At 36.3% G+C, this 27,801-nt stretch overlaps 1 protein-coding gene across 1 annotated transcript in view; it reads right to left on the bottom strand.

The window, feature by feature from the left end:
• GLRA3 (glycine receptor alpha 3) overlaps positions 1–27,801 on the bottom strand; it is a 190,306-nt gene that overhangs the window by 67,253 nt on the left and 95,252 nt on the right. Inside the window, exon 5 of the mRNA XM_082469094.1 lies at positions 17,015–17,097. Coding sequence (XP_082325220.1) covers positions 17,015–17,097 — 83 coding nt within the window. The remainder of the gene's footprint in view (positions 1–17,014; positions 17,098–27,801) is intronic.

The raw sequence follows: 27,801 nt of genomic DNA, 5'->3' as shown, positions 1-27,801 counted from the left end.
CTCAATCTAGAGGAATACCTCTAGTGCATTGTTGAAGAATTTTCTCAGATCTGCCCTTTTGGGATTGTATAATGTTATGTTGCTCAATTCTCTGGACGATTAACTAGGAAAGACACAGATCATCAAGTCAGAATTATGGACTGAATCTCACATGATGATGTTTAACTGGGGCAAAGGCGAACTTGTATTCGTCAAGTGAACCAATTGGGTAGATATGGAACGAGGTACATAGAACTTAGTTGTGGTACCTAGCTGACTGTAGATGTGGCCTGAGTCAAGAGTGTTTTGCAGCTACCTGTGATCTTAGACTGCCAGTCATAGAATGATTGGCACTGTCAGTCCTGGGGTGGGAATGGGGGGTGCCCGACTCTGCACGTCTTGGTTTAGGCCAATTTTAATATGAGGGAAGACATTCGGGGGAAGAAATAGGAGGAGGAGGGAACTCTAAGTCTTTTCATCCAAGAAAGCAAGTAAAATTACTGGGTATTTTTAACTGTACAGCTAACTTAAATATACTATAGTCACATGTTATAAATATTTTGAAATTGTCAGATAGATTTTAAAATGACTGAATGATGCTTGGTGTAAGTTTGTGGGCTATTAATTCACAGGAATTTGCTTTGTCCACTTTATAACTGCGTGCCTTTGGGAAGGTCTCTTAACCTTTGTAAGCCTTAATTTGCTGATATTTAAAATGGAAATAAAACCTATCTCATTAAGCTGTGGTCAGGATTAAATCACCTAACATAAGTAACGAATATAAAACTAGTGTGACATCATCTTTTTGTAAGATTTGTAACTACATTGTGTTTTTATTATACTGCAATACGTTCAGAATATCTGATAATTAGCAAAAATTCAACCTACAAATATGTGGACAGATCAGGAGAGAATGGTCATGGTGTTAAATAGGATGGAATATTTAACGTTTAAGTGGGGACTGATTTTCTAAGTAGTTAGTTAGTTCATTAGTGAATATTTTTGTCTTGGGAAAACTTGCTTTCTAACCAACATTGTAACTGCAGAGGCTTAAGTAATAAGTACTCAGAAAGTAAGAAACATTTGTATCTCTGACTAGCCAGACAAAAGGCATAGTATTATTTTGGATAATATTCACACTCTTTTAAATTATGAAAGAACTTGAATAATAGTAGAGATTATAAGGAAATAATTGTGAAAGATCATTGCCCAATTCTACCTTTTGCCATAACTAGTCTTAGCATAAATTCCAGAGTAACCAGTCTGAGTCATATCAGATGTGGTTTTGAAATGAATCTAAAAAATTAAACAGCAGAAAACCTCCCATCAATTTTTAGATATTTCTATTCAAAAACCCCATTAACGTATATTTCAAGTTTCCTAAAATTTTAGTCAGTAATTTTTGTTCAAGTTAACCCTTAAAAATACCTTTTACTGTAATTTTAGGGATTTAAGCTATTCTTTGTGAAAAGAATCCTTTCATCAATGAATTATTCCCTTACATTTTCTCTTCCAACTTGAATAATTAAAATTTCTTTAACTTTCTGCAATTGGTGATGTTTTCGTCTTTTGTTACCTACATTCCTCTTTAGATATGAAATACAGAATTAGACTCTTTATGGATATAGTGATAGTTTATGTATCCTATGTCATCATTGTCCTTTAATAAACTACAAATCTTTATTATGACTCTAAGAAATTACTATCGAATATTCTTCCAAGATTAAAAATATCCTCCATTTCTTTTCTTCACCTGGGGGGAAAATTGCCCATTTAGAAAGTTTCTTTATGGCATAATTGAAAGACTGAAAATTAAATCTTTATTTTATTCCTTACCTCTATTTCTGTACATTGATTTGCACTGTAAATTCCTTAGGAGTGTAGTGTAAGTCATAATGTAGCTGTGTTACCTTCCCTCATAGATTAGCTAGTTATGAAGGAAACAAACGATACATTTATAGATAAAACTGCAATACCAATGAAAATTTGTATTTTTTAAAGATAGCCCTATGTTTTACTTCATACAGCCAATTAAAAAAAAAAAAGGATCATGTATTGAATCCTGAACTTCAGCAAACTAGTACATCTAATCCTGAGAAGCAAGATTAGTTATCACTTTAATATTTATCTCGTTTGCACTAGAAATGCCACTCAGTTTTCTTTTTATACATCTTTATTGGAGTATAATTGCTTCACAATGCTGTGTTAGTTTCTGTTGTACAACAAAGTGAATCAGCCATATGCATACATATGTCCCCATATCCCCTCCCTCTTGAGCCTCCCTCCCACCCTCCCTACCCATCCCTCTAGCTCATCGTAATGCACCAAGTTGATCTCCCTGTGCTGTGCTGCTGCTTCACACCAGCTATCCATTTTACATTCGGTAGTGTATATATGTCGATGCTTCTCTCACTTCGCCCCAGCTTCCCCCTCCCCTCCCCATGTCCTCAAGTCCATTCTCTATGTCTGTGTCTTTATTCCTGCCCTGCCACTAGGTTCATCAGAACCAGTTTTTTAGATTCCATATATATGCGTTAGCATACGGTATTTGTTTTTCTCTTTCTGACTTATTTCACTCTGTATGACAGACTCTAGGTCCATCCACCTCACTACAAATAACTCAATTTTGTTTCTTTTTATGGCTAATATTCCATTGTATATATGTGCCACATCTTCTTTATCCATTCATCTGTCGATGGACACTTAGGTTGCTTCCATGTCCTGGCTATTGGAAATAGTGCTGCAATGAACATTGTGGTACATGACTCTTTTTGAATTATGGTCTTCTCAGGATATATGCCCAGTAGTGGGATTGCTGGGTCATACGGTAGTTCTATTTTTAGTTTTTTACAAAACCTCCATACTGTTCTCCATAGTGGTTGTATTAATTTACATAATCACCAGCAGTGCAGGAGGGTTCCCTTTTCACCACACCCTCTTCAGCATTTATTGCTTCTATATTTTTTTTGCTGATGGCCATTCTGACCAGTGTGAGGCGATACCTCATTGTAGTTTTGATTTGCATTTCTCTAATAATTAGTGATGTTGAGCATCCTTTCATGTGCCTCTTGGTCATCTGTATGTCTTCTTTGGTGAAATGTCTATTTAGGTCTTCTGCCCATTTTTTAATCGGGTTGTTTTGTTTTGTTTTGTTTTTTGATATTGAGCTCTATGAACTGTTTGTATATTTTGGAGATTAATCCTTTGTTGTTTCATTTGCAAATATTTTCTCCCATTCTGAGGATTGTCTTTCCATCTTGTTTATGGTTTTCTTTGTTGTGCAAAAGCTTTTAAGTTTACTTAGGTCCCATTTGTTTATTTTTGTTTGTATTTCTTTACTCTAGGAGGTGAGTCAAAAAAGATCTTGCTGTGGTTTATGTCAAAGAGTGTTTTTCCTATGTTTTCCTCTAAGAGTTTTATAGTGTCCGGTCTTACCACTTGGAGTTTATTTTTGTGTATGGTGTTAGGGAGTGTTCTAATTTCATTCTTTTACATATAGCTGTCCAGTTTTCCCAGCACCACTTACTGAAGAGGCTGTCTTTTCTCCATTGTATGTTCTTGCCTCCTTTGTTGTAAATTAGGTGACCATATGTTTTGGGTTTATCTCTGGGCTTTCTATCCTGTTCCATTGATCTATATTTCTGTTTTTGTACCAGTACCACACTGTCTTGATTACTGTAGCTTTGTAGTATAGTTTGAAGTTGGGGCACCTGATTCCTCCAGCTCCTTTTTTCTTTCTCAAGATTGCTTTGGCTATTTGGGATGTTTTGTGTTTCCATACAAATTGTAAAACTTTTTCTTCTAATTCTGTGAAGAATGCCATTGGTAGTTTAATAGGGATTGCATTGAATCTGTAGATTGCTTAGGGTAGTATAGTCATCTTCACAATATTGATTCTTCCAATCCAAGAACATGGTATATTTCTCCATCTGTTTATGTCATCTTTGATTTCTTTGATCAGTGTTTTATAGTTTTCTGAGTACAAATTTTTCGCCTCCTTATGTAGGTTTATTCCTAGGTATTTTATTCTTTTTTTGCAATGGTAAATGGGATTGTTTCTTTAATTTCTCTTTCTGATTTTTCATTGGTAGTGTACAGGAATGCCAGAGATTTCTGTACATTAATTTTGATCCTGCAACTTTACCAAATTCGTTGATTAGTTCTAGTAGTTTTCTGGTGGCATCTTTTGGATTTTCTGTGTATAGTATCATGTCTTTGGCAAACAGTGACAGTTTTACTTCTTCTTTTCCAATTTGTATTACTTTTATTTCTTTTCTTCTCTGATTGCAGTGGCTAGGACTTCCAAAACTATGTTGAATATGAGTGGTGAGAGTGGACATCCTTGTCTTGTTCCTGATCTTAGTGGAAATGCTTTCAGTTTTTCACCATTGAGTATGATGTTTGCTGTGCATTTGTCATATATGGCCTTTATTAGGTTGAGGTGGGTTCCCTTTATGCCCATTTTCTGGAGAGTTTTTATCATAAATGGGTGTTGAATTTTGTCAAAAGCTTTTTCTGCATCTATTGAGATGTTCATGTGGTTTTTAATTCCTTAATTTGTTAATATGGTGTACCACACTGATTGATTTGTATATATGAAGAATCCTTGCATTCCTGGGATAAATCCCACTTGATCATGGTGTATGATCCTTTTAATATTTTGTTGGATTCTGTTTGTGAGTATTTTGTTCAGGATTTTTGCATCTATGTTCATCAGTGATATTGGTCTATAATTTTCTTTTTTTGTGATATCTTTTTTTCTGGTTTTGGTATCAGGGTGATGGTGGCTTCGTAGAACAAATTTGGGAGTGCCCTCCCTCTGCAATTTTTTGGAAGAGTTTGAGAAGTATCGGTGTTAGCTCTTCTGTAACTGTTTGATAGAATTTGCCTGTGAAGCCACCTGGTCCTGAACTTTTGTTTGTTGGAAGATTTTTAATTACAGTTTCAATTTTATTACTTGTGATAAGTCTGTTTATATTTTGTAATTCTTCCTGGTTCAGTCTTGGAAAATTGTACCTTTCCAAGAATTTGTCCATTTCTTCGTAGTTTTCCATTTTATTGGCATATAGCTGTTTGTAGTAGTCTCTTATAATCCTTTGAATTTCTGCAGGGTGAGTTGTGATTCCTCCTTTTTCATTTCTAATTTTATTGATTTGTATCCTCTCCCTTTTTTTTCTTGATGAGTTTGGCTAATGGTTTATCAATTTTATTTATCTTCTCAAAGAACCAACTTTTAGTTTTATTGATCTTTGCTATTGTTTTCTTCATTTCTATTTCATTTATTTCTGCTCTGATCTTTTGATTTTTTTTCTTCTACTGATTTTGGGTTTTCTTTGTTTTTCTTTCTCTAGTTGCTTTAGGTGTAGGGTTAGATTGTTTATTTGAGATTTTTCATTTTCTTGAGGTGAGACTGAATTGCTATAAACCTCCCTCTTAGAACTGCTTTTGCTGCATCCCATAGGTTTTGAGTCGTCGTGTTTTCATTGTCATTTGTTTATATGTATTTTTTTATTTCTTCTTTGATTTCTTCAGTGATCTCTTGGTTATTTAGTAGTGCACTGTTTAGTCTCCATGTATTTGTGTTTTTTACAGTTTTTTTCCTGTAATTGATTTCCAGTCACATGGTGTTGTGGTCAGAAAAGATGCTTGATATGATTTCAATTTTCTTAAATTTTCAGAGGCTTGATTTGTGACCCAAGATGTGATCTATCCTGGAGAATGTTCCATGTGCACTTGAAAAGAAAGTATATTCTGCCACTTTTGGGGGGAATGTTCTATAAATTTCAATTAAATCTATCTGGTCTATTGTGTCATTTAAAGCTTATGTTTCCTTATTTATTTTCTCTTTGGATGATCTGTCCATTGGTGTAAGTGGGCTGTTAAAGTTCCCTACTATTATTGTGTTACTGTTGTTTTCCCCTTTCATGTTTGTTAGCATTTGGCTTATGTATTGAGGTGCTCCTATGTTAGGTGCATAAACATTTATAATTGTTATATCTTCTTGGATTGATCCCTTGATCATTATGTAGTGTCCTTCCTTATCTCTTGTAAGAGTCTTTATTTTAAAGTCTATTTTATCTGATACAAGTATTGCTACTCCTCTTTCTTTTGATTTCCATTTGCATGGAATATCTTTTTCCATACCTTCACTTTCAGTCTGTATGTGTCCCTAGGTCTGAAGTGGGTCTCCTGTAGACAGCATATATATGGGTCTTGTTTTTGCATCCATTCAGCCAGTCTGTGTCTTTTGGTTGGGGCATTTAATCCATTTATATTCAAGGTTATTATTGACATGTATGTTCCTATTACCATTTTTTTAATTGTTTTGGGTTTGTTTTTGTGGGTCTTTTTCTTCTCTTGTGTTTCCCGCCTAGGGAAGTTTCTTTAGCATTTGTTGTAAAGCTGGTTTGGTGGTGCTGAATTCTCCTAGCTTTTGCTTGTCTGAAAAGCTTTTGATTTCTCCATCGAATCTGAATGACATCTTTGCTGGGTAGCATAATCTTGTTTGTACGTTTTTCTCTTTCATCACTTTAAGTATATCCTGCCACTTCTTTCCGGCCTACAGAGTTTCTGCTGAAAAATCAGCTGATAACCTTTTGGTGATTCCTTTGCATGTTATTTTTTGCTTTTCCCTTGCTGCTTTTAATATATTTTCTTTGAATTTAATTTTTGTTAGTTTGATTAATGTGTCTCGGTGTGTTTCTCCTAGGGTTTATTCTGTATGGGACTCTATGTTTCTTGGACTTGGGTGACTATTTCCTTTCCCATGTTAGGGAAGTTTTCCACTATAATCTCTTCAAATATTTTCTAAGACCCTTTCTTTTTCTCTTCTTCTTCTGGGACTCCTATAATTTGAATGTTGGTTCGTTTAGTGTTGTCCCAGAGGTCTCTGAGATTGTCTTCAATTCCCTTCATTCTTTTTTCTTTATTCTGTTCCTCAGCAGTTATTTCCACTAGCTCACTTATTCGTTCTTCTCTCTCAGTTATTCTGTTATTGATTCCTTCTTGTATATTTTTCATTTGCTATTGTATTGTTCTTCTCTGTTTGTTTGTTCTTTAGTTCTTGTAGATCTTTGTTAAACATTTCTTGTATTGTCTCAATCTGTGCCTCCATTCTATTCCCAAGATTCTGGATCATCTTTACTATCATTACTCTGAATTCTTTTTCAGGTAGATTGCGTATTTCCTCTTCATTTATTTGGTCTTGTAGGTTTTTACCTTGCTCCTTCATCTGTGATATATTTTTTGCCATCTCTTTTTTTTTTTTTGGTGGGTGGGCTTGTGTCCCTGTCTTACTGGTTGTTTGGCCTGAGGCTTCCAACACTGGAGTTTGTAGGCTGTTGGGTAAAGCTGGGTCTTGGTGCCAATATGAGGACCTCCAGGAGACCTCACTTCAATGAATATTCCCTGGGGTCTGAGGTTCTCTGTTAGTCCAGTGGCTTGGAATCGGAGCTCCCACCGCAGGAGCTTTGGCTTGACCCCCAGCTCATGAACCAAGATCCTGCAAGCTGTGTGGGGTGGCAAAAAAAAAAAAAAAAAAAAAAAAAAGGACAGTAACAAAGAGTAAAAAATAAAATTAGACTAGAAAACTAATAGATATGTTAGTAAGAATATAAAAATAAAAATATAGATGAAACAACAACAGGAATGTAAAACAGAACCACAATAGTGAAAAAGAGGAGAAGGAAAAAAAAAAAAAGGGCGGAAAAGTCCTTGGTTGTGGGGGGCGGGGCTTAGTCAGGGGCTGGGTTTAGGTGGTGTGCGGGGCCTATGCTTAGGACCCACAGTGTTGGAAAAGGCCCTGGGGGGTTGTGAGGTGGGGCTTAGGCTGAAGCCCCACCCCCACAGAAAGGGCCCAGGTGTGCCTCTGGTCTTAGAGGGCAGGGGACCTGACCTGAGAGCCCAGCAGGCTTCCTTGGCCTGAGTGGGTGGGGCAAACACCCTCCGCTCCTCTCCCCCTCCTCTGGTCCTGGAGGGCCCCTCCCACCTGCCTCTCCTGTTCTCCCTCCCCCATCCCCGTCTCCCTCCTATGCCCCCAGGACCCACGCGGCCTGGAGGGAGCCTCTGAGAGCACAGGACTCGGCCTGAGAGCCCTGAAAGCTTCCCCAGTTGATTGGGAAGGGGAAATGCTCAGCACGCTCCCCCCTGATCTGAGCCCTCGAGGGTCCCTCCAGGCGTGGGAACCCCTCCCCACTCCCAGCCACCCCACAGGGAGTGGAGTCCTGTCCGGCCTCCACTTCTCCTTCCCCCTTAGTCCCCCTATGTCCTACCGGTTCACTTGGGGGTTCCTCCCATCTCCTTGGGCATTGAGGTCCCCCCCACCAGTGTCTGGCAGGTGCCCTAGTTGTGGGGAGACACGAACTCCACGTCTTCCCATGCCACCATCTTGACTCCGCCCTCCACCACTCAGTTTTATATGTTATCAGCAACAAATGCACACAAAAATTGGGGTGCAAATTACATACTATTTTTAAAATTAAAACCCTTAGTGAAAAGCAGGGCTTCATTGTAGAATGCTCTCTGTAGCATATATGATTGAATATTTTATTAGGTTTCTACTGATGTAAATGTTGGAAATGCACATTTTCGTGGTAATTGACCTGTATTTTCTGGCTGGACTTTGAGAGTGAAAAATGAGTACTAGAAAGAAAGAGAAATAAACTAACACAATTTCTTTACACTCCAAAGCAAGCATTCACAGTATTTATTTCAAAATTCTCTTGTGAGGTTGAATGAAGGATATTCTAGACCAGAGGAATAAATGGTATATTGAAATTCTGGATTTTATAAAAGCAGTCAGGTAAAACTCTGTTGAGATTTGAGGAGTAAGTAGACTATGGAACAGACCTTTAGATTTGGTAAGGGAAACGTCTGAACTTGGGCCATATAACTGGGACCACAGTCTTTCCTTTGGCTTCAATGGAATTCTCAATGATGGGATTTAGCATTCCAGGTTAATCTAAGGGTAAAATTTCAATTTTACTCTGGTTACTTCATTTTGATTTTAAATGGCAGCAGAATGAATCACTATGATAAACACCATTTGAATTGCAGTGAATACATTTTTATTTATACCTATTTATTGAATAAAAAGTAACATTGGTTTCCTAATTTTTTTGAAGTTCAGTGAAAGTGCTGTATGAATCTATACTCCATGAGAACACTAGATTAACCATATTTGCCAAAGAGCCTTTCAGAAACATATTGTTAAAATGTCAAAAAGAGTTCTTCATTGTCTTTCTCTGTTTTACTCTTTCCTTCTCTCTCCCAGTTTTTCTTAAACTCAGTGACACCGTCTTTCTTTTGCTCTCATTTGATCTTCATTTTTAATACTATCTTCAGAGATCTCATTTATCTTCTTGTCTCCAAGAAACATTTCTAACCTTATTTCTCTATATTTCCACAACCATTCCTAATTCAAGCTTTATTGAAAAAAGTTCCATAACCTAAAATAAATTTCTAATTGAATTAGTTTCACAAGAAATACAGCACATTTAAGCAGAAGTCAGCTTCTGCACTACTTTTTCCATGAATCACCTGCTCTTTTCTAATTTATGTAAATGAGACAAGATTCAATCCTCATGATTGAGAGAAAACTTGGGAGAATCATCTTTGTTTCATTCTTATGCAAGTCATTGAAAAAGTCTGCAAAATGTTCTCTGTTTTTTTTCTATTACTGTCCCAGCTATTTGAACTACTCATTAATTTATGATGAAATTAGCTATCCATGGAGATTTCTTTTCATTCTTTTTTTCAAATAAAGCTTTTGCCTGAGGTTCTTTTCTGATGCCAGATCAGTAAATGTGACCGGAAAAGATAGAGTAGCTCAGGATTTTCCCAAAGTTTTGATGCATACATACTGTCATTTAATACCAAGTTTTTCTTTATTTCTTCTTTAAACAGAGTCATTTAGTACCTGCAGTTGGTTTCCAGATACATAATTGTATAGTAATGTATGATAATTTGTTAATCTATAATAATTTATAGTAATTTTATGTTGTTATTGATTCTATTGCATTTTAGTCAGAGATCACACTCCATCGTTCATTGATTCTTAGGAATTTATCAAAGCTTCCCTTGTGGCTTACTACATAATTTTTGTAAATGTTCTTGCATGCTAAAAACAAACAAAACTATAAGTTTTCTCTCTATCTATAAATTACTTAATTGTTTTGTTCATATATTTGTACCTGTATCTTCAAATAAATTATTGATAGATCTATTTTTTTCCTTTTTTTTTAAATTGGAATATAATTGCTTTACAATGTTGTGTTAGTTTCTGCTGTACAGCAAAGTGAATCAGGTAGATCTATTTTTAAAAATTGTAGTTCTGTCTGCTTTTGCTTCCTATATTTGGAAGTTATATGGAAGACATTTTCATAATCACTATAGTTCTGTTTCTTTACCAACATGTTATCCAAGTGTTTGTATCTTATGATTTTTCCTGTAACTTATTTTTTTCTGATATTGAAATTATTATCCTGGATTTTTTAAAATTTTATTTTATTTATTTATTTTTTATACAGCAGGTTCTTATTAGTGATCTATTTTATATGTATTAGTGTATATATGTCAATCCCAATCTCCCAGTTCATCCCGCCACCACCCCCTTCGCTTTCCCCCCTTGGTGTCCATACATTTGTTCTCTACATCTGTGTCTATTTCTGCCTTGCAAACTGGTTCATCTCTACCATTTTTCTAGATTCCATATATATGAATTAATATACGATATTTGTTTTTCTCTTTCTGACTTACTTCACTCTGTATGAAAGTCTCTAGGTCCACCCACGCCTCTACAAATGACCCAATTTCATTCCTTTTTATGGCTGAGTAATATACCATTGTATATATGTACCACATCTTCTTTATCCATTCGTCTGACAATGGGCATTTAGGTTGCTTCCATGACCTGGCTATTGTAAATAGTGCTGCAATGAACATTGGGGTGCATGTGTCTTTTTGAATTATGGTTTTCTCTGGGTATATGCCCAGCAGAGGGATTGCTGGGTCATATGGTAATTCTATTTTTAGTTTTTAAAGAACCTCCATGTTGTTCTCCATTGTGGCTCTATTAGCCTGGATTTTTTAGACACATGTCTCTGATATGCATTTTTCTATCTTCCCCAATTTTTTGCATGGTGTTTACAAAAATTGTTTGGTTGACAACATATTGTTGCATTTAATATTTGTTAACATCTAGCTTGGGAATCTATTTTGCTCTATGCATTTAACCTTTGCAATGATTTTAATTATAGTAATATTGAGAGCTATCCTTGTTCTCTTTCTGTGCTTCATATATACTATATTTTTTTTACAATTTTTTTATTGTGGTATAGTTGTTTTACAATGTTGTGTTAGTTTCTGCTGTACAATGAAGTGAATCAGCTATAGGTATACATATATCCCCTCCCTCTTGGACCTCCCACCCCCCACCATCCCACCCATCTAGGTCATCACAGAGCACAGAGCTGAGCTCCCTGTTCTATAGAGAAGGTCCCCACTAGCTATCTATTTTACACACGGTAGTGTATATATGTCAATCCCAATCTCCCAGTTTATCCCACCCCCCTTCCCCCCGACCATGTGCACACGTCTGTTCTCTATGTCTGTGTCTCTACTCCTGCCCTGCAAATAGGTTCATCTGTACCATTTTTCTAGATTCCTCATATATGCATTAATATACTATATTTGTTTTTCTCTTTCTGACTTACTTCACTTTGTATGACAGACTCTAGGTCCATCCATGTCTCTACAAATGACCCAGTTTCGTTCCTTTTTATGGCTGAGTAATATTCCACTGTATAGATGTAGCACATCTTCTTTATCCATTCATCTGTTGATGGATGTTTAGGTTGCTTCCATATCCTGGCTATTGTAAATAGTGCTGCAATGAACATTGGGGTGCATGTGTCTTTTTGAATTATGGTTTTCTCAGGGTATATGCCCAGTAGTGGGATTGCTGGATCATATGGTAGTTCTATTTTTAGTTTTTTAAGGAAACTCCGTACTGTTCTCCATAGTGGCTGTATGAATTTTTATTTCTTTTATTTTTCTCCTTTCCCACATTTCATTTGGTGAAACAGTAATTTTTAGTTTTGTTTTGAAAGTTATTTATTCCATTTTTATTCTTTGATGTTATTCTTAGCTCATAGTTGTTTTTTGTTTTTCTCAGTAATTTCTATCAGAAGATTTCTCTTCCCCTCGACTTTCCCTGCACGTCTCTTTCCAGAACCTCTCTTTTCCATATACTAGGACTTTTGTATCATTAAGGTTTTAAGTCTAAGTCATGAATGTACACTTTTAGGGGTGTGGAGTCATTGCTAGTTTAGAAAATATATACTTTCCTAAGTTATTCACTCAATACTGTTCTTCCCTTAGTCATTTTCTCCTTTGTGCTAACAGTATGCTATTAACATATGCTTATCACCTTCAGTAGAATTACTATATTTGCATAGATAATTCCTCAGTTAGTCCTTGAAGTCCTTCCAGACAGGGACTTTTTTGTATCACCAACATATTATGTGGAATATATTAGGTATTTGATAGATATTTTTTGATTGGTACTTAAATGAATGAACACTCCCCAGGTCATTTAAAACAGTCCTGACAAGTGACATCCTTATTAAACATTTATTGAATTTAAGAAAGTTGGATCATCACAGGCCATTAAGACTTTTGCATTTTAAGTTATATTTCTTTTTGTTTGTTTTCCATGCCTCTAAACCCAATTTATCTTCTTTTTCCCCTTTGCTGTCATAATTTATTCAACAGTAGATATGAAGTTTCTTACAGCATTTCCTTTACAGTAGGTTGAACTCTTAAGGCTTTTGTCATTTTAAGTCACTATTTAAAAACAAAAAAAGATGTGAGTAAAGTCTCTAAAACAGTTTAAGAGGGTTTCTAAATTGATACAGCCACTATGGAGAACAGTATGGAGGTTCCTTAAAAAACTAAAAATAGAACTACCATACGACCCAGCAATCCCACTACTGGGCATATACCCTGAGAAAACCATAATTCAGAAAGAGTCATGTACCACAATGTTCATTGCAGCTCTATTTACAATAGCCAGGACATGGAAGCAACCTAAGTGTCCATCGACAGATGAATGGATAAAGAAGATGTGGCCCATATATACAACGGAATATTACTCAGCCATAAAAAGAAACGAAATTGAGTTATTTGCAGTGAGGTGGATGGACCTAGAGACTGTCATACAGAGTGAAGTAAGTCAGAAAGAGAAAAACAAATACTGTATGCTAACAAATATATATGGAATCTAAAAAAAAAAGGTTCTGAAGAACCTAGGGGCAGGACAGGAATAAAAACACAGATGTAGAGAATGGACTTGAGGACATGGGGAGGGGGAAGGGTATGTTGGGACGAAGTGAGAGAGTGGCATGGACATATATACACTACCAAATGTAAAATAGATAGCTAGTGGGAAGCAGCCGCATAGCACAGGGAGATCAGCTCGGTGCTTTGTGTCCACCTAGAGGGGTGGGATAGGGAGGGTGGGAGGGAGACGCAAGAGGGAGGAGATATGGGAATATATGTATGCCTATGGCTGATTTACTTTGTTATACAGCAGCAACTAACACAACATTGTAAAGCAATTATAGTCCAATAAAGATGCTAAAAAATAAATAAATAAAACAGTTTAAGAAAAACACCTTGAAGAATTTGACTTCAGTAGCTTTTACTTTGACAGGATTTTCTTAGCATCTGCTAAAAGAGTTTAACAAACAGTATCTCTGTTGTGAGCTAAATTAATTTCTAATAAGGGGGCAGGAAGTGTTTAATGACTGAAATATGAAAGGGATACTTGAGGCAGTCTACCAACTCTTGATAAAGGAATTAAGAAATAAGGCGGAGGCAACAAGAGGCTTTGCTTTCCCGCGTTGGGTTTTTGATTGATTTGGAAATGTCTAGGAAAGGCAGGAAGACGAAAGGTCTTGTTACATGAGCACGTGTGTCTGCAAAATAGCCCAGGATGCTTTCTTTATTCTAAAGAAGTCCAGTGACCCAGCTGTCCTTAGGCCCTGTACTCTCTCATCTGTAATAACTAACATTCAGGGAACTACGGATTTCACTCACTGCTACCACTTGCTCATCATGTTCCCCCTTTTTCTTAAAACTTTTTGGAATCTAGCTTTGAGCCTCATCATTCTAATCATATTTGTCTTTATCATCAATAAAAATGACTTTTTTCAAGTACTTTAAAAAAAACACCACCATTTCACAGCACTTGATGCTCTTAAACAGATCTCCTTAGCTTCCCCTTCTCTTTTGAGATTGCACGATTGTGATTTTAATTTGCTATCTATGACAACCCCTTGACTGGAATTCCTTCCAACAACCTCGAAATGAAGGCTTTTGTTAAGCGTTGGCTCTTCTTTGTGTGCTTGTTTTCATCTGTGCATTCTCTCCGTTAAAAATTTCGTTACGGTTGAACCACTCTGTAGATGGCTGTTAATAGTATGTCTTCAGTTCTCATTCTTCCCTTTGGCTTTACACCTAAATTTCCTGAACCGCAAATATATTAAGATTGGATTTATCAATATTCCTTTCAACATTTACTTATTCTATGTTTTCTTTCTCTGTCAGTATTTCCAAAATGATTCTACTTAGGAAAACTCTTTAGCTCTGACTCACTCACTCCCAGAGCCTTTGCATCCACTTTGTATTGAAGTGAATGAAGAATGGTGGAATATGTGCCCCCCAAATATGCCACTTTAGCAGAAGGATTATTTTGAGCTAAAGGCACCTGAAAAACAGCAGATTCAAGAAGACCATGCTAAACTCCCCTTTTCTTCCTGAAAACTGTAGATAAAAACTCCCACATGAAAGACGTGCTCCCCGTACCAGGAATCAAAGCCAAGAGAATTCTGTACACACAGACCTTTTTAAAATAATTCTCATCTTCCTTTAGTTTCCCCACACAGTCTAGGTACTTTTCCACAATTGCTTCTCTTTGTTCAACCGGGTATAAAAGCATTTAGGTTTGGCCACTTCCATGAGTAGTCATCTCCTTATGATTCCACGTTATGTAAAACTTAACATTAAATAAATGGGTATCCTTTTCTTCTGTTAATCTGTCCTATCTCCGTTTAATTTTCAGGCCCAGCCTGAAGAGACTAAGAAGGTAAAGATAACATTTTGCCTTCTCTACAGCATCAACCTGTACTGTTCCTACCTTCCACATTGTTCCTTTTTGTCCCTACTTTTATTCTTTTTGTTGGAATATTATGAAACCTTCTTAAATAACCTTGGTTCCTCTGGCTGAGAGAATCTTTAACAGCATAATATTGACCAACTCATTTTCTTGCTCCTACATCTTGAATAGCTCCTCACTATTGGATAACATCCAGCATCCTTGGTTTAGTAATTAGGGAACCAGTGTGTCTTAGACTATTTTTCATACGATTTTTTTTCTCGATACTCTCCCATGTACCTAATTTTGCAACCAAGAAGCCTGTCCTCAAAATGCCTTCCTGGTGGCACAGTGGTTAAGAATCCACCTGCCAATGCAGGGAACATGGGTTCCGAGCCCTGGTCCGGGAAGATCCCACATACCGTGGAGCAACTAGGCCCGCGCGCCACAACTACTGAGCCTGCGCTCTAGAGCGCAAGCACCACAACTACTGAGCCTGTGTGCCACAACTGCGCCTAGACCCCACGCTCCGCCACAAGAGAAGCCACCGCAATGAGAAGCCCACACACCGTGATGAAGAGTAGCCCCCGCTCACGGCTACTAGAGAAAGCCCGTGCGCAGCAACGAAGACCCAATGCAGCCAAAAATAAATAAACAAATTAATTAATTAATTTTAAAAAATGCCTTCCTGGTACAGTTAGAAATCCACACTGCTGGGAATCCTGTCTTGCTCCCCACCACCACCCCGCATTTTTTGCTAAGTATCTCCCCCAACTAAAACTAGATTTTTATTTTCCTTTCATTTAATTTAGTAATTTGTCCATGGGTATGATTAATATTTAAGAACTACGTATAAAAGTAATGCATTTGAATTTAACAAGAAGGCGATATTATCAGAGAAACAGGTATTTCCACTTCCTCACTTTAATAAGAATCACCAACTGTGGAGGGCGGGTTGCATCCCCCCACGACATAGGCACGCCATCTAGTGGCAGCTCTACCGCACTACAGACCTGGCCTCCAAGGCCTGTAAGTCTGAAGATCCACCTGCAAATTTTTCTCAAGGAATATATCAGACAGACATTTTTTTTCTTGATATAACATAGTATAACAAGAAAAATATTGCATAATGCTTACTTTCTGTATGGCATTAAACACTGAAAACCAATTAAGTTTGGGCTGATTCTATAGATAAGTGCACAGAAACAGAAGGACCTGAAGTTTTCGTGTGTTAACATTTAATCCGTGATGCACACGGATCCAGTGTGAAAGAAGAAATTTAAAGAAACGCCTATAAGCTTGGATAAATCTCTGATAAAGTGTGAGAAATGTCTTTTCTCCGGAGATAACACACAACACAGCCAGCAGTGTACTCTCTGAGTAAATACTGAGGGGTCAACAAAACGGTTCAGAGTAAGCATAGCCTTTGAAGCCAGATGGCTGTTGTTACCACCTCCATAAATTGAGGCAAAATCACTCAAAGTGACCATGGGGAAACATGGGGATAACAACATCTTTGTTGTGAGTATGAGAAATAATATATTCAAAATGCTTGGACTACAGCAGACACGCCATTAAAAAGAATGGTAGTTTGTCTTTAATGGTTACCATCCTTTTTATCTTTGATTTGTATAGAGAGAATAGCTGTTTTTCAAGCTTAAAAATGGTTATTTCTAGTCCTGAATTTACTTCTTTATCACAGTATACAGTGCATGTGCTGATAGACATCATTCCTTTCCATACTATGTAGAGGATAACATGCCCATTTAGTAAATGTCAGACAAAAACAATGACAAAATAAATCATCTATATAACCCATCAAATATACATCTACTCTCTTTTTTTTAAAGTATTCAGAAAAAGGAAGTTGTTCCTACTTACAGCTTTCCAGTTGCATAGTACATGTTTGTACATCCATTGGAAAATTCTTGAGATCCATTGGACAGGAGAGTGTTAATGTCAATCTGAAAGAATTCAAAGTAATAAATTTTAAAAGAAATTTATAATATCATATTAATATTCTATTGTTCAAGGTACAATTGGAAAACCATGTTGCTTTGGTAATGACTAACATCTACTCAAATAAAATTTGCTCCAGCTTGTGTATGTTATTTACTGCAAAACAACTGTATCCTTTTACATCAATCTGGTTTGGGGGGAAAGAAAAGCTGTATATATAAACGTGCAATCACGTTTATTTATTTATCTATTTATGTTTTCCTTCAGAGAGGGCTAGAGGTGTCTGAGACCCTTAAAAAAGATATTTGAGTGTGAGTTTTATAAAATGAATACCAAAGGCCAAAGACACACTTCTCCCAAATCACTGGGACAGCACCCCTGAGGAGGGAAGGAGATCCAGGGTTTGGAGTATGAGTGTGCAAAGGCTGGGTGCAGGGAAGCAGTTTGTCTGACAACTTTCATCGTCTTTGTAACTACACTGAAGAACTTCTCAGTGAACACCCAGAGTAAAAAACTCAGGATCTGGAGGTCTCCAAAATTCTCGGTATTAGAGAGGGCTTCCCTGTCATGGAATTAGAGCATTTCACCAGATCTTATCAGGGCCACAAAATAGCCCTCTCAAATACGTGGGACACAATTCCATGCTCAACAATTGAACTTCTGATGTGGCTTCCCACAAAGTGAGATGACCTGATGGTCACCCCAGCGTTCCACCCACTTTTCCCCCTTCCAGAAAACATTAGTATGTCGGCATTCCAGATAATTCACTACTGTTGAATGTCTTTTTCTTCGAAAAGTATATTACTGAGATATCCTCAAGGATTACCAAGAATTTGTAGTTTCCGGACGTGAGAAAAAGAGGCCCAGATCCAAACAAACCTAAGTTTATTCAAACGAAGTTCTTTTCGGAGAACTCTCTAGCCAGCCCCTTTTATTGAAAGTTTTCCCATTGAAATGCAGTATATTAGTGGGCACCTAGGCTGAGTCATTCACATAAACTCTGTGACCATAGAGTTTATGGTCTCAGATCACTTCATTTCACTCTATTTCAGCTTTCACATCTCCGAAAGGATGATAATAATAGTACTTACTCTGGAGACATGTTGTGACCAATACATGAGTTAATACATGTAAAATGCTCAGCCGAGTGCTTGACACATAGTAAACACTAAATCAACATTAGTTATTAAGGATTACTAGTACATTCTCCCAACCCCAGACTTCCCCATCTTCTCCTCCCCCAAATTATATAGGATGCACACAAAGATGACTGAATTAAATCACTGATAAGAAACTATTTAAAGCTTGAACAAAAAATAGCCATCAGCTCCACTAAATGTAACCACATTCTCCAAAGTGACATTTTTATGTAGCCCATAGACATAAAGTTATAATGATGTATGTTTGACATTGAATACTCTTGGTGGGGCCCCAGTGACATCATTTGAGAGACATAAACGGACAGATGTGAAGCTGCTGGATTTTTAAGAGTCCCCGGGGATCATCTGACAATTCATTCAAGTCAGCGTCCAGAGCACACTAAAATAGTTCACAGAATTTATTCTTCAAAAGCAGTTTTCTCCTAACTCAGCTAGGTTAAGTGATCCTGTAAGTGTGATGTTGTCCATTTGCAAAGTTCTCTCTTCAAAAGGTGATTGTAAAATCAGCTAGACACAATGTTCTCTGTCTTATAAAAGGGTTTATTAGAAGTGTATGAACAAATACATTTTGAACGTACACCCATTAATTTTCCAAACATCCAAGGCTCTCTGGCCAGCCAGTTTCAAATGTTGGCTTAGAGAATTAATTCTGTGACCTTTTGTATGGAAGTAAATAGCATTCTCAGAATCTTTTCCAGATCTCACCATGCTTGTGATGTCAAATTCATATCCTAGCTGTTTTTCTGGCGTAAAAAAAGGGACATTACATAATTCTTAAAAAAAAAAAAAGACCCCGGAAGGAATTATTTGGCAAAGAAAAACACTGTTTGTAGAACTTCTGTCATAACTCATATCCTGAAAAAGTCTATTTATTGACTTTCTTTTTGTTTAAGGTACAATACAATTGCTTCTTTAACAGCAGAGGGATGAAAAAAATGTGTCGCCTTGGTGAATGTGATCCTGAATTTCTTTATCAAAACATTACATATAAATTAAAGATTTGTCCTGACCACATCAAAAGAAAACTAAATCAAGAGGTAATTAATCGTATTCTCCTGTTTTGGAAATATCTTCTTGTGTAAGAGAGGACACAGAGTTCTCTTTTCTGAGACAAGACACACAAACAGGATGTGCGTTTTAAAAATTTTCCCCTTAAAAATTCTTGGCTTAGTGAAGCAGTAATGTTAAAAAAAGATGACTATAATCTATGACAAACAATTCATCTCATTAAAATCAAGGTATTACCCATTTTCAAACAAACATTGCCCAGAGTATGCTGTCTATCTCAACCATTAACTGAAGTATTAAAAAAGGCTTTCTGACTCCACTTTACGTTCCTTATGCAAAAGATAAGTATTTTAATAGTTTTTAATATTTCTAAATTTAGTGTTATAAGGACAATTGCCTCTTAGCTATCAGCTTTGAAGTATTATCTGTAATATCATACTAGGTAATACAACTGTTGCTTACTATGTGGTAGGCACTATTTTAAATACTTTATATCTGTCTCAACTCATTTATTTCTTAATATGAATTTATAAGACAGGTAAGCTACATTCCCTTTATTTAGAGATGAGGAGATTAAGAGGTTAACTCACCTGATATTACAAAGCAGAAATTGATAGAGTTGAATTAGACGCTCTGGGGGTCTAGCTGCCCATTCTATGCCCTTAACCTTTAAGTCTACTGCCTTTCAAAGGCACCAGAACATTTTTCATGAAAATGAGTTATCTAATTAATATGACTTTTAAAATATATATTTCTATAACACAAGAAATGATACATTTCACACACTATTCGTTATTAAATTTAAAGTAAAAGATACATAAATGATTCTTCCCCCCAAAAATCAGTAAACTTTAGAAAATATAAGGAATTTGCCCATGGATTTTACATATTTGCTTGAGTGATTTGATATTTTATCATGAATAATTCTACAGAGTAAATAATTCTCATGAGAGATTAGATTGTTGGAGCGCTAGAAGGAACACTGGTACTAGAGTTCTAACTGGAGTTTTGTTGTCATCCGATGATAGAGACGATCATAAAGCTTATTAACCCATCACAGTGCAAACTCAGTATTGTTGATGGTCCCTTCAGGAAGCTGATATAAGCTGTGGACCCCTTCAGAAAAATATACATAATCACACACATGCAGAATTCTCCTTACAACATATATTTTATGGTATTGTAAATTGATTTCCTTTGAATAAACAGCCTCTTAAAAAGCATCTGTTGAAATAAGTTTGCCTTGTCTTTTTAAAAATTAATGTCTGTCAAAGTTCAAAAAATAAGTACATATTGTACAAGGAAACTTTAATTCTTTTCACAACTGAATTTCAAAGAAAGTGGTTGTATTTACCTTAAGTAAAAGTTGAAATTGTGTTATGATCTTTGACAACTCACAGTGTATGGTATTTTTGATGTAAAGTTTCTTCCTGGTATTTATTTGATGGTTAATGCAATAATGCTTCTGCACTGTAAGTAGTAGGGTTGGATGTCCTGGTACATATTAGTACTGTCAGTAAATGAAGCAGCAGATAATATTTAACTGCCCGTGATGTGCTTCCATTATCTTGTGGATAGGATGTTACCATCCCCATTTTCAGTTGATAAAACCAAGGTTTAGATAGATTGATAATTTGCAAGAGTCCTCAAATTTGTTAATTTATGGATTCTGGAAAAGACCAGAACTTAAGCTTTTTGGGGTTTTGTTTTCTCTTTGGAAAGATAAAAATTAAAATCTTTAGTGCTAATTGTACTCCTGGCACTATCCTGAGTGTTTTACATAGATTATTTCAGGCTCAAGGTGATTAGTATTTTCACCATCATGCATGTAAGAAAAATGAGCCTTTCATAGGTAGAGAGACCTGCCCCAAATCACAGCTAGTAAATCACAGATTTACCTCCTGCTGGGTCTACCAAGACGGTAAGGCCCTGACAATACTTTCACCTGAGCCATTTCTCATGGCTGTTTGTGTAGCTGCTGATTTTGAGAGATGAGATAACATTCCCCTGGACAAAGAGAAGGCTTGCTTACAGCTTGCTATAAAAGCAGTGGATTCCCCACACTCAGTGTTCCACAGCTGTGAGGCAGACCCGCGGGTGTGTTGTGCCCACCTGAGCCTGATGTATTGTTCCCACGAGACCTGAGGATGATGGGGAAGTTGAGCAAAGACCCTGAGGCTCCTGCTGCTTGCTGGCAATAAGGAATAAATTCCTTTGTCTCTGGCGCTGGAGTCCTGTGTCTGCAGTCAGCACTCATGAAATATCGGGTCGGCCAAAAAGTTTGTTCAGGTTTTTCCGTAACATGTTATACATACATACATATGATACATAATAGGCTAACTTTATAAATAGAATAAAATCAAATCCCAAACTTGACAATCTAGAGTCATGTGTCTCACCCCAACACCCTCACTTGAAAAGCACTTCATTTAAAAAATATCAGTATAATTCATGGATATCATTTAGAAGTTCAGACAGTTATATAAAACATACCAAAATCAGCTGTACCTTTGCCCTGCCCATCCCTATCCCCAGTTCATTTCTAGCTTCTCAGAGGCAGCCTTCTTTAGATATGTGTCTGCAACTTACATTCATATATTTAAATTGCTATCACGTTATGCTTGGTTTTTAAAATTTGTGAAGGTGCCTATTAAATGCTACAAAGGAAAATAAGAATTTACTGCCCTTATACCACACTCTGTGTACACTTAACTCTCCAGCAGAATTCGAAATTCAGTTATGTAAACATTAATGGTTAAATTAATATGCAGCGTTTACATGTTGTGAATATGTAATTACTGTTCATGGTGAAGCTTAGTCATTTGCTGTAATTACAGCGCTTGGATAGCATTTTGTTTTCCCTAGTGTTAACAATTGTCTCATTTTAATCATCTCTTCCGTTTCTATTCCCTACTATTACTTCACACTCAACAAACTCCCTTTCAGAACCAAATCCCTCTCAGTGATTAAACAGAGCAGGCAATGGATCAATTCCTTGCTTTTCATAGAAATCTCATTTCTTTTTCTCATCTTCCTTTCTGGTCAGATATTGAACCTCTGTATTGATACTCTGATTTTCTTATCCTTTCCTTCTGATTTCCTATTTCTTAATATCTTGATTCTACTTCTTGGCAGATTTCTTCACTTAATTTGTTCTTTGCAAGAACAAATATTTGATTGATGTTTTTTCCACTTTGGTTTACTATTTGCACTTTCTATGCTCTGAATGACTCCGTTTCTCCTTTCCTAAATGTCTCTTATTTCATGCTTGCTGTTGTATCATCTGTCCAGAGATTTTTTTTTTTTTATGGCCTTTTCTGCTCCCTGCATTTTCCCTTGAGTCATTTCTTTGTTTCTTTAATTTTCTTCTCTTTGCTCTTTATTTCCTCTGCATGCGTATTCTGGCCTCTGCTTCTTTTTTCATTACTGGTCCTATTGCAGGAGGTCCTCCAATGTCTGTTTATATTGAAGAATGAGGTACTAAAAACTATTTGGAGTGCAACTAACAGCAGATGATTCATGAAGTAATGGTCTTCACCATAGGATGGCTGCCCAGATTTTTCACTGGTGCTTCCCCAATTGTCTGTACATCTTTCCTCCTGGGCATTTTAGGGGGAATAGGAATATCACCATTCCGTGTGCAGAACTCACAGAACCCTCGTTTTCTTGGGGTGATGCTTCACCACAGATGCCACTTGTGCCTCGAGTCCCTACTCTCCAGAAGTTCTTGGCCCAACTTGTGGAGGTTTTCTGTCCTCCTGCTTTCTGCCCAGTTCAGAAGGCAAAAAGTTAGATCCTAGTCTGAAGAACACGGGCAAGAAAATCAGGATAAAGGACTCACTGTCATTCCTGCTTAGGTTACATCAACTCTTTTTCTTTATCTCCTTTCTAGCCCCCATTTTCTTATTTATTTATTTAGGCTGTGCCAGGTCTTAGTTGCGGCATGTGGGCTTCTTAGTTGCAGCACGCATGCAGGATCTAGTTCCCCAACCAGGGATCGAACCCAGGTGCCCTGCATTGGGAGTGTGGAGTCTTGCACACTGGACCACCAGGGAAGTCCCCTAGACCCCATTTTCTGAAGTCCTACCTGCCTCAAATTTCTAAAAGTTTGAGGATATTATTTTCTTCCTTTTGCATTCCCCCACTTTGGCTTAGGTTTTGGTTATCTCTGTGAAGTCAGTTTTCACAAGTGCATTCATTTTCAAGTTTCCTAAAATATCTTGTCATCACTCATCTGTCACTGTTTTCTTTCCCATTACCTTCATCTTCCTGTGTGTTAATGTCATTTCATTCCTTATTCAGTTTATTTCTTTGTTTTAGTGGCTTTAAGAAGGAAGTACATCAGCCATAAAAAGGAAGGAAATTGGGTCATTTGTAGAGATGTGGATGGACATAGAGAGTGTCATACAGAGTGAAGTAAGTCAGAAAGAGAAAAGCAAATATTGTATATTAACGCATATATGTGGAATCTACAAAAATGGTACAGATGATCTTAGTTGCAAAGCAGAAATAGAGACACAGACGCAGAGAACAAACGTATGGATACCAAGGGGGAAAGGGGTGGGGTGGGAGGAATTGGGAGACTGGGATTGACACATATCCATTATTGATACTACGTATAAAATGGACAACTGATGGGAACATGCCTTATAGCACAGGGAACTCACCTAGTGCACTGTGGTGACCTAAATGGGAGGGAAGTCCAAAAGGGAGGGGATATCTGTGTGTATACGGCTGATACATTTTGTTGTGCAGTGGAGGCTGACACAACATTGTAAAGCAACCATACTCCAATAAACATTAATTTAAAAAAATAATTAGAAAAACATTTTAAAAGGAGAAAAGAGATTTCAAAAAGTATAATTACAAATTATACTGTCTCCAGATGATTATCAATTGAAGTAAATTGGCCTCCTAATGGTAGTTCAAGTAATCACAGATTAAGCTAAAATGCTATCACCAAGGTGCTAGGAAATATGAAGAATTTTAAGGCAGAGAAAATGAAGACATAAACATGTACCAAAAAAAAAAAAAAAAAGAAGGAAGTAGAGAGAAATGGATAAGTTCAATAGGTCAGGTTTGCCAGGATATTTTGCTTCTTTCTTTGAACAGGCAGGAAAGCAGATCTCTCATGAAACATCACAGATGCTCCATTTGTAAATTGAACAAGATTTTTTTTCCTAGCACAACTTTTGTTAAGAAAGAAACTGTTTGCCTTTTGAAAATTTCAAAGTCCTGTGAGATTTCCAAAAACAACTCACAAAAAAATGAATTTAGTCTTTGATCATGTGAGCCAGGATAGAGCAAACAAAAACCAGGGGCCAAGAGACATCATCGGTTTCATCTGAACTCATTCTGAAAGACGAAAGATGCAATTCTGAATTATTCTATAACTTTTCTCAAAATATTAAAATAAATGTGGGAAATTCATAATGGATGGCACAATTTTCCAAGTCCAATGACTTGATATAAACAACTAAATAGCCATAATCATATAGGATACAATAGAATACACACACACATTGTATTTCAAGTCTATCAATGGAAACCTTCTAGACATTATTATTTTGCAGAATGATTATTTCATGCTACCTGGTGATATATTCTTGCAACCTATGACACCCAAAATCTGTCTGAAATGAAACGGTACCTTACAATTAAAAATAAATTATACCTTTCACAAAGTTAATTTTCAAATTAGCAGGAAAAGAGGTAAATTTGCTTTGTTTATACCTGGCATGGATCCCCTGATAGGCATCAGAAATCCACATCACAGAGGAGTCAAGGGTCGTGACTTCAGGTTAAAAGCCTCTGTCGCTTAAAACATATGTATTTAATTCATAAGTAATATATAACTCTTACTGAAAAAGTCAAACAATATTAACTTACATATAGTGAAATCTACAGTTCATCTTTATTTCTACCCAAGTTTTACAGCTCATTTCCATAACTGGTCATTCTTAACCAATTGTGGGCATCCTCCTGCACTTCTTGTATGGAATTAGATACACATGTATCTTTCCATACACTTTTAGGCTTAAATATATAGAATGTTTTCAACAAAAATAAGCATGAAACATTTCTAACCTTAAAGATATTTTGGAGGCTTTTTCTTATGAATACATTTAGGTCTATCTCACGCAGGGTACTTCATGATGTTGGGCTATCACTGTGTTCTGCCTTGTTCTCATTTGTGAATATATAGGGTCTTTTCTTCTGTTGCTATTTCAGTGGTGCAGTGGGCATCTTTGCAAATGTGTCTTGTGTACATGTGAACACGTAAGTAATGTAAATTCCTAGAAGCAGAATTGTTGAGTTGAAGGATAAGTGTATTTTACATTTTTACATATACTAAGAAATCATCTTCCCAAACAGTTAATTTCAAGTCATATGCCTACAAAATGGTATTAGACAATGCTATTACATCTTGTTAATTTCTGCCAATGTGTTTATAAAGAATGTTTTATTATTTATTTTTCATTTCCCCTTACATCAATGTTATAATTTTTGCTTCAACTGTCAAATATAATTTAGAAAACTTAAGAGGAGAAGAAAAGTCTATTATATTTGCTCATATTTCTGATGACAGTTTCCTTTCTTCCTTCTTGACGTTCCAATGTTTCTTCTTTTAGTATTTCCTTTCTGTTTAGAAAACTTCCTTTAGCTATACTTTCAGGGGAGGTCTACTTGTGACAAATTCTCTTAGTTTTCCTTTATCCAAGAAGGTCTCAATTTCCCCTTCATTCCTGAAGGATATTTTCACTGGGTACAAGATTCTAGGATGACAATTCCTTTCTTTCAGCACTTGAAAAATATGTGTCACTTCTTTCTGGTTCTTATCATTTCTGATGAGAAATTTGCTATCATTTCAATTATTTTTCCCCTATAGATAAGCTGTTGTTATTCTCTGGATGTATTCAGGATTTTTATTTAGTTTTCAGAAGTTCGTGTACGATGTGACTTGGTACGAATATCTTTGGGATTTAATTCAATATCTTGATCTGCAGGTTTATGCCTTTTGCAAAATTTTTGCAAGTTTCAGTCATTAATTCCGCTAGTATTTTTTGTAGCTCTATACCCTATTCTCCCTCTCCATCTGAGACTCTGATGACATGAATGTTAGACTTTTGTTATACTGCCAGAGGTCCCTGAGGCTCTGTCCTCCTCTGGCCCCCAATCTATCATTTCTCTGTTGTTCAGAGTGGGTAATTTTTTTTACTATTCTTAGAGTTCACTGAATCTTTGTCCTCTCCATTTTTCTACTGAGCCCATCCACTAGGTTTTTATTTTAATTATTGTATTTTTCAGTCCTAAAATTTTTATTTGGTTCCACTTTATACCTTCTATTTCTTTGCTGAGGCTTTCTATTTTTTTATTGGTTTCAAGCATATTCGTAAGTGTTCACTGAATCATTTTCGTCATGGCCATTTTAATGTCTGTTGATAATTTTAACAACCTCATCATCTTTTTGTTGGCATCTGTTGATTGTCTTTTTTCATTCAGTTTCAGGACTTTCTGGTTCTTTGTATGGTGAATGATAATTTGGTTGAAGCCTAGACATGTTTATAATATTTTATGAGACTCTGGATCTTAAACATTCTGTTTGCACTGGTTTTCTCTGACACTGCTCTGTCAGGGCAAGGGGGTGTGGGTGCTACCTTATTCCTTCCAGGTAGAGGTAGAAGTCCAGTTCATATCCCAGTCTAAGATTTATAAAGAAAAAATAATCCCATGAATTCACTTCCATGTTGTTTCTTGGGTTCCAAGGTCCTTACTCAGTCAATGTTATTATGCCTACCATTGGGAGTCTCCCCAAGTTTGTGATATATATTGCGTCTAGGGTTTTCAGTTGTACTTGGCAGAAGAAATAGGTAAAACTATATCTGCTCCATCTTCCCACTATCTTTTGATACTTATGCTTTTTAGTAATTTTCCAAAAGGGTTCAAAATTCTCTCGCTTAGACCTAGGATTCACCATTAAGCTATTCATTCATATGGGAGCACAGGGCTTAATTAGTGAATGAGACCTGAAATCTTCCTTTATGTATTATGCAACAATTAATGATTCAGGATTATATTAACACATATTAGCTAGTTTTCAGAAATCTGATGGAAGTGTCAATTCACAATAGAGTGATGGCACCGTGTCATTCTTAGGAAATGATAAATGTCTTGAAAGGAAATTTGTTCACATGGAATAGAAAAATATGCAAAACAGATATAATATACTGGGATAAAGACATTAGCATTATTTACAAAACCACTTTGTAGAAAAAAGTTTTCAAAATCACTAAGCTACTAAGATTAAATTTTCATTCCTGTTATTTCTATTTTATACTATTACCTGGCAAAAATAGCAACTATCCCTGATATTGAGCTGATGAACTCAAAATCAAATATACCCATTCCTGATGAGAAGAAAAGTTAACAAAAGGGAAAATAGAGAGGTAAAATCTAAGGAATTAATATTCAGGCTACAGCTCCAATATTAAGTTTACCTTGATACCTTTAAAACATGTTACTGGTGATACAAATACTTTT

The sequence above is a fragment of the Balaenoptera physalus genome (assembly GCF_965194825.1).
Source record: "Balaenoptera physalus genome assembly, chromosome: 7".
NCBI classification, from domain to species: Eukaryota; Metazoa; Chordata; class Mammalia; order Artiodactyla; family Balaenopteridae; genus Balaenoptera; species Balaenoptera physalus.
Note: the sequence above shows the minus strand (reverse complement) of the source record. Positions and strands in the feature narration are given on the sequence as shown.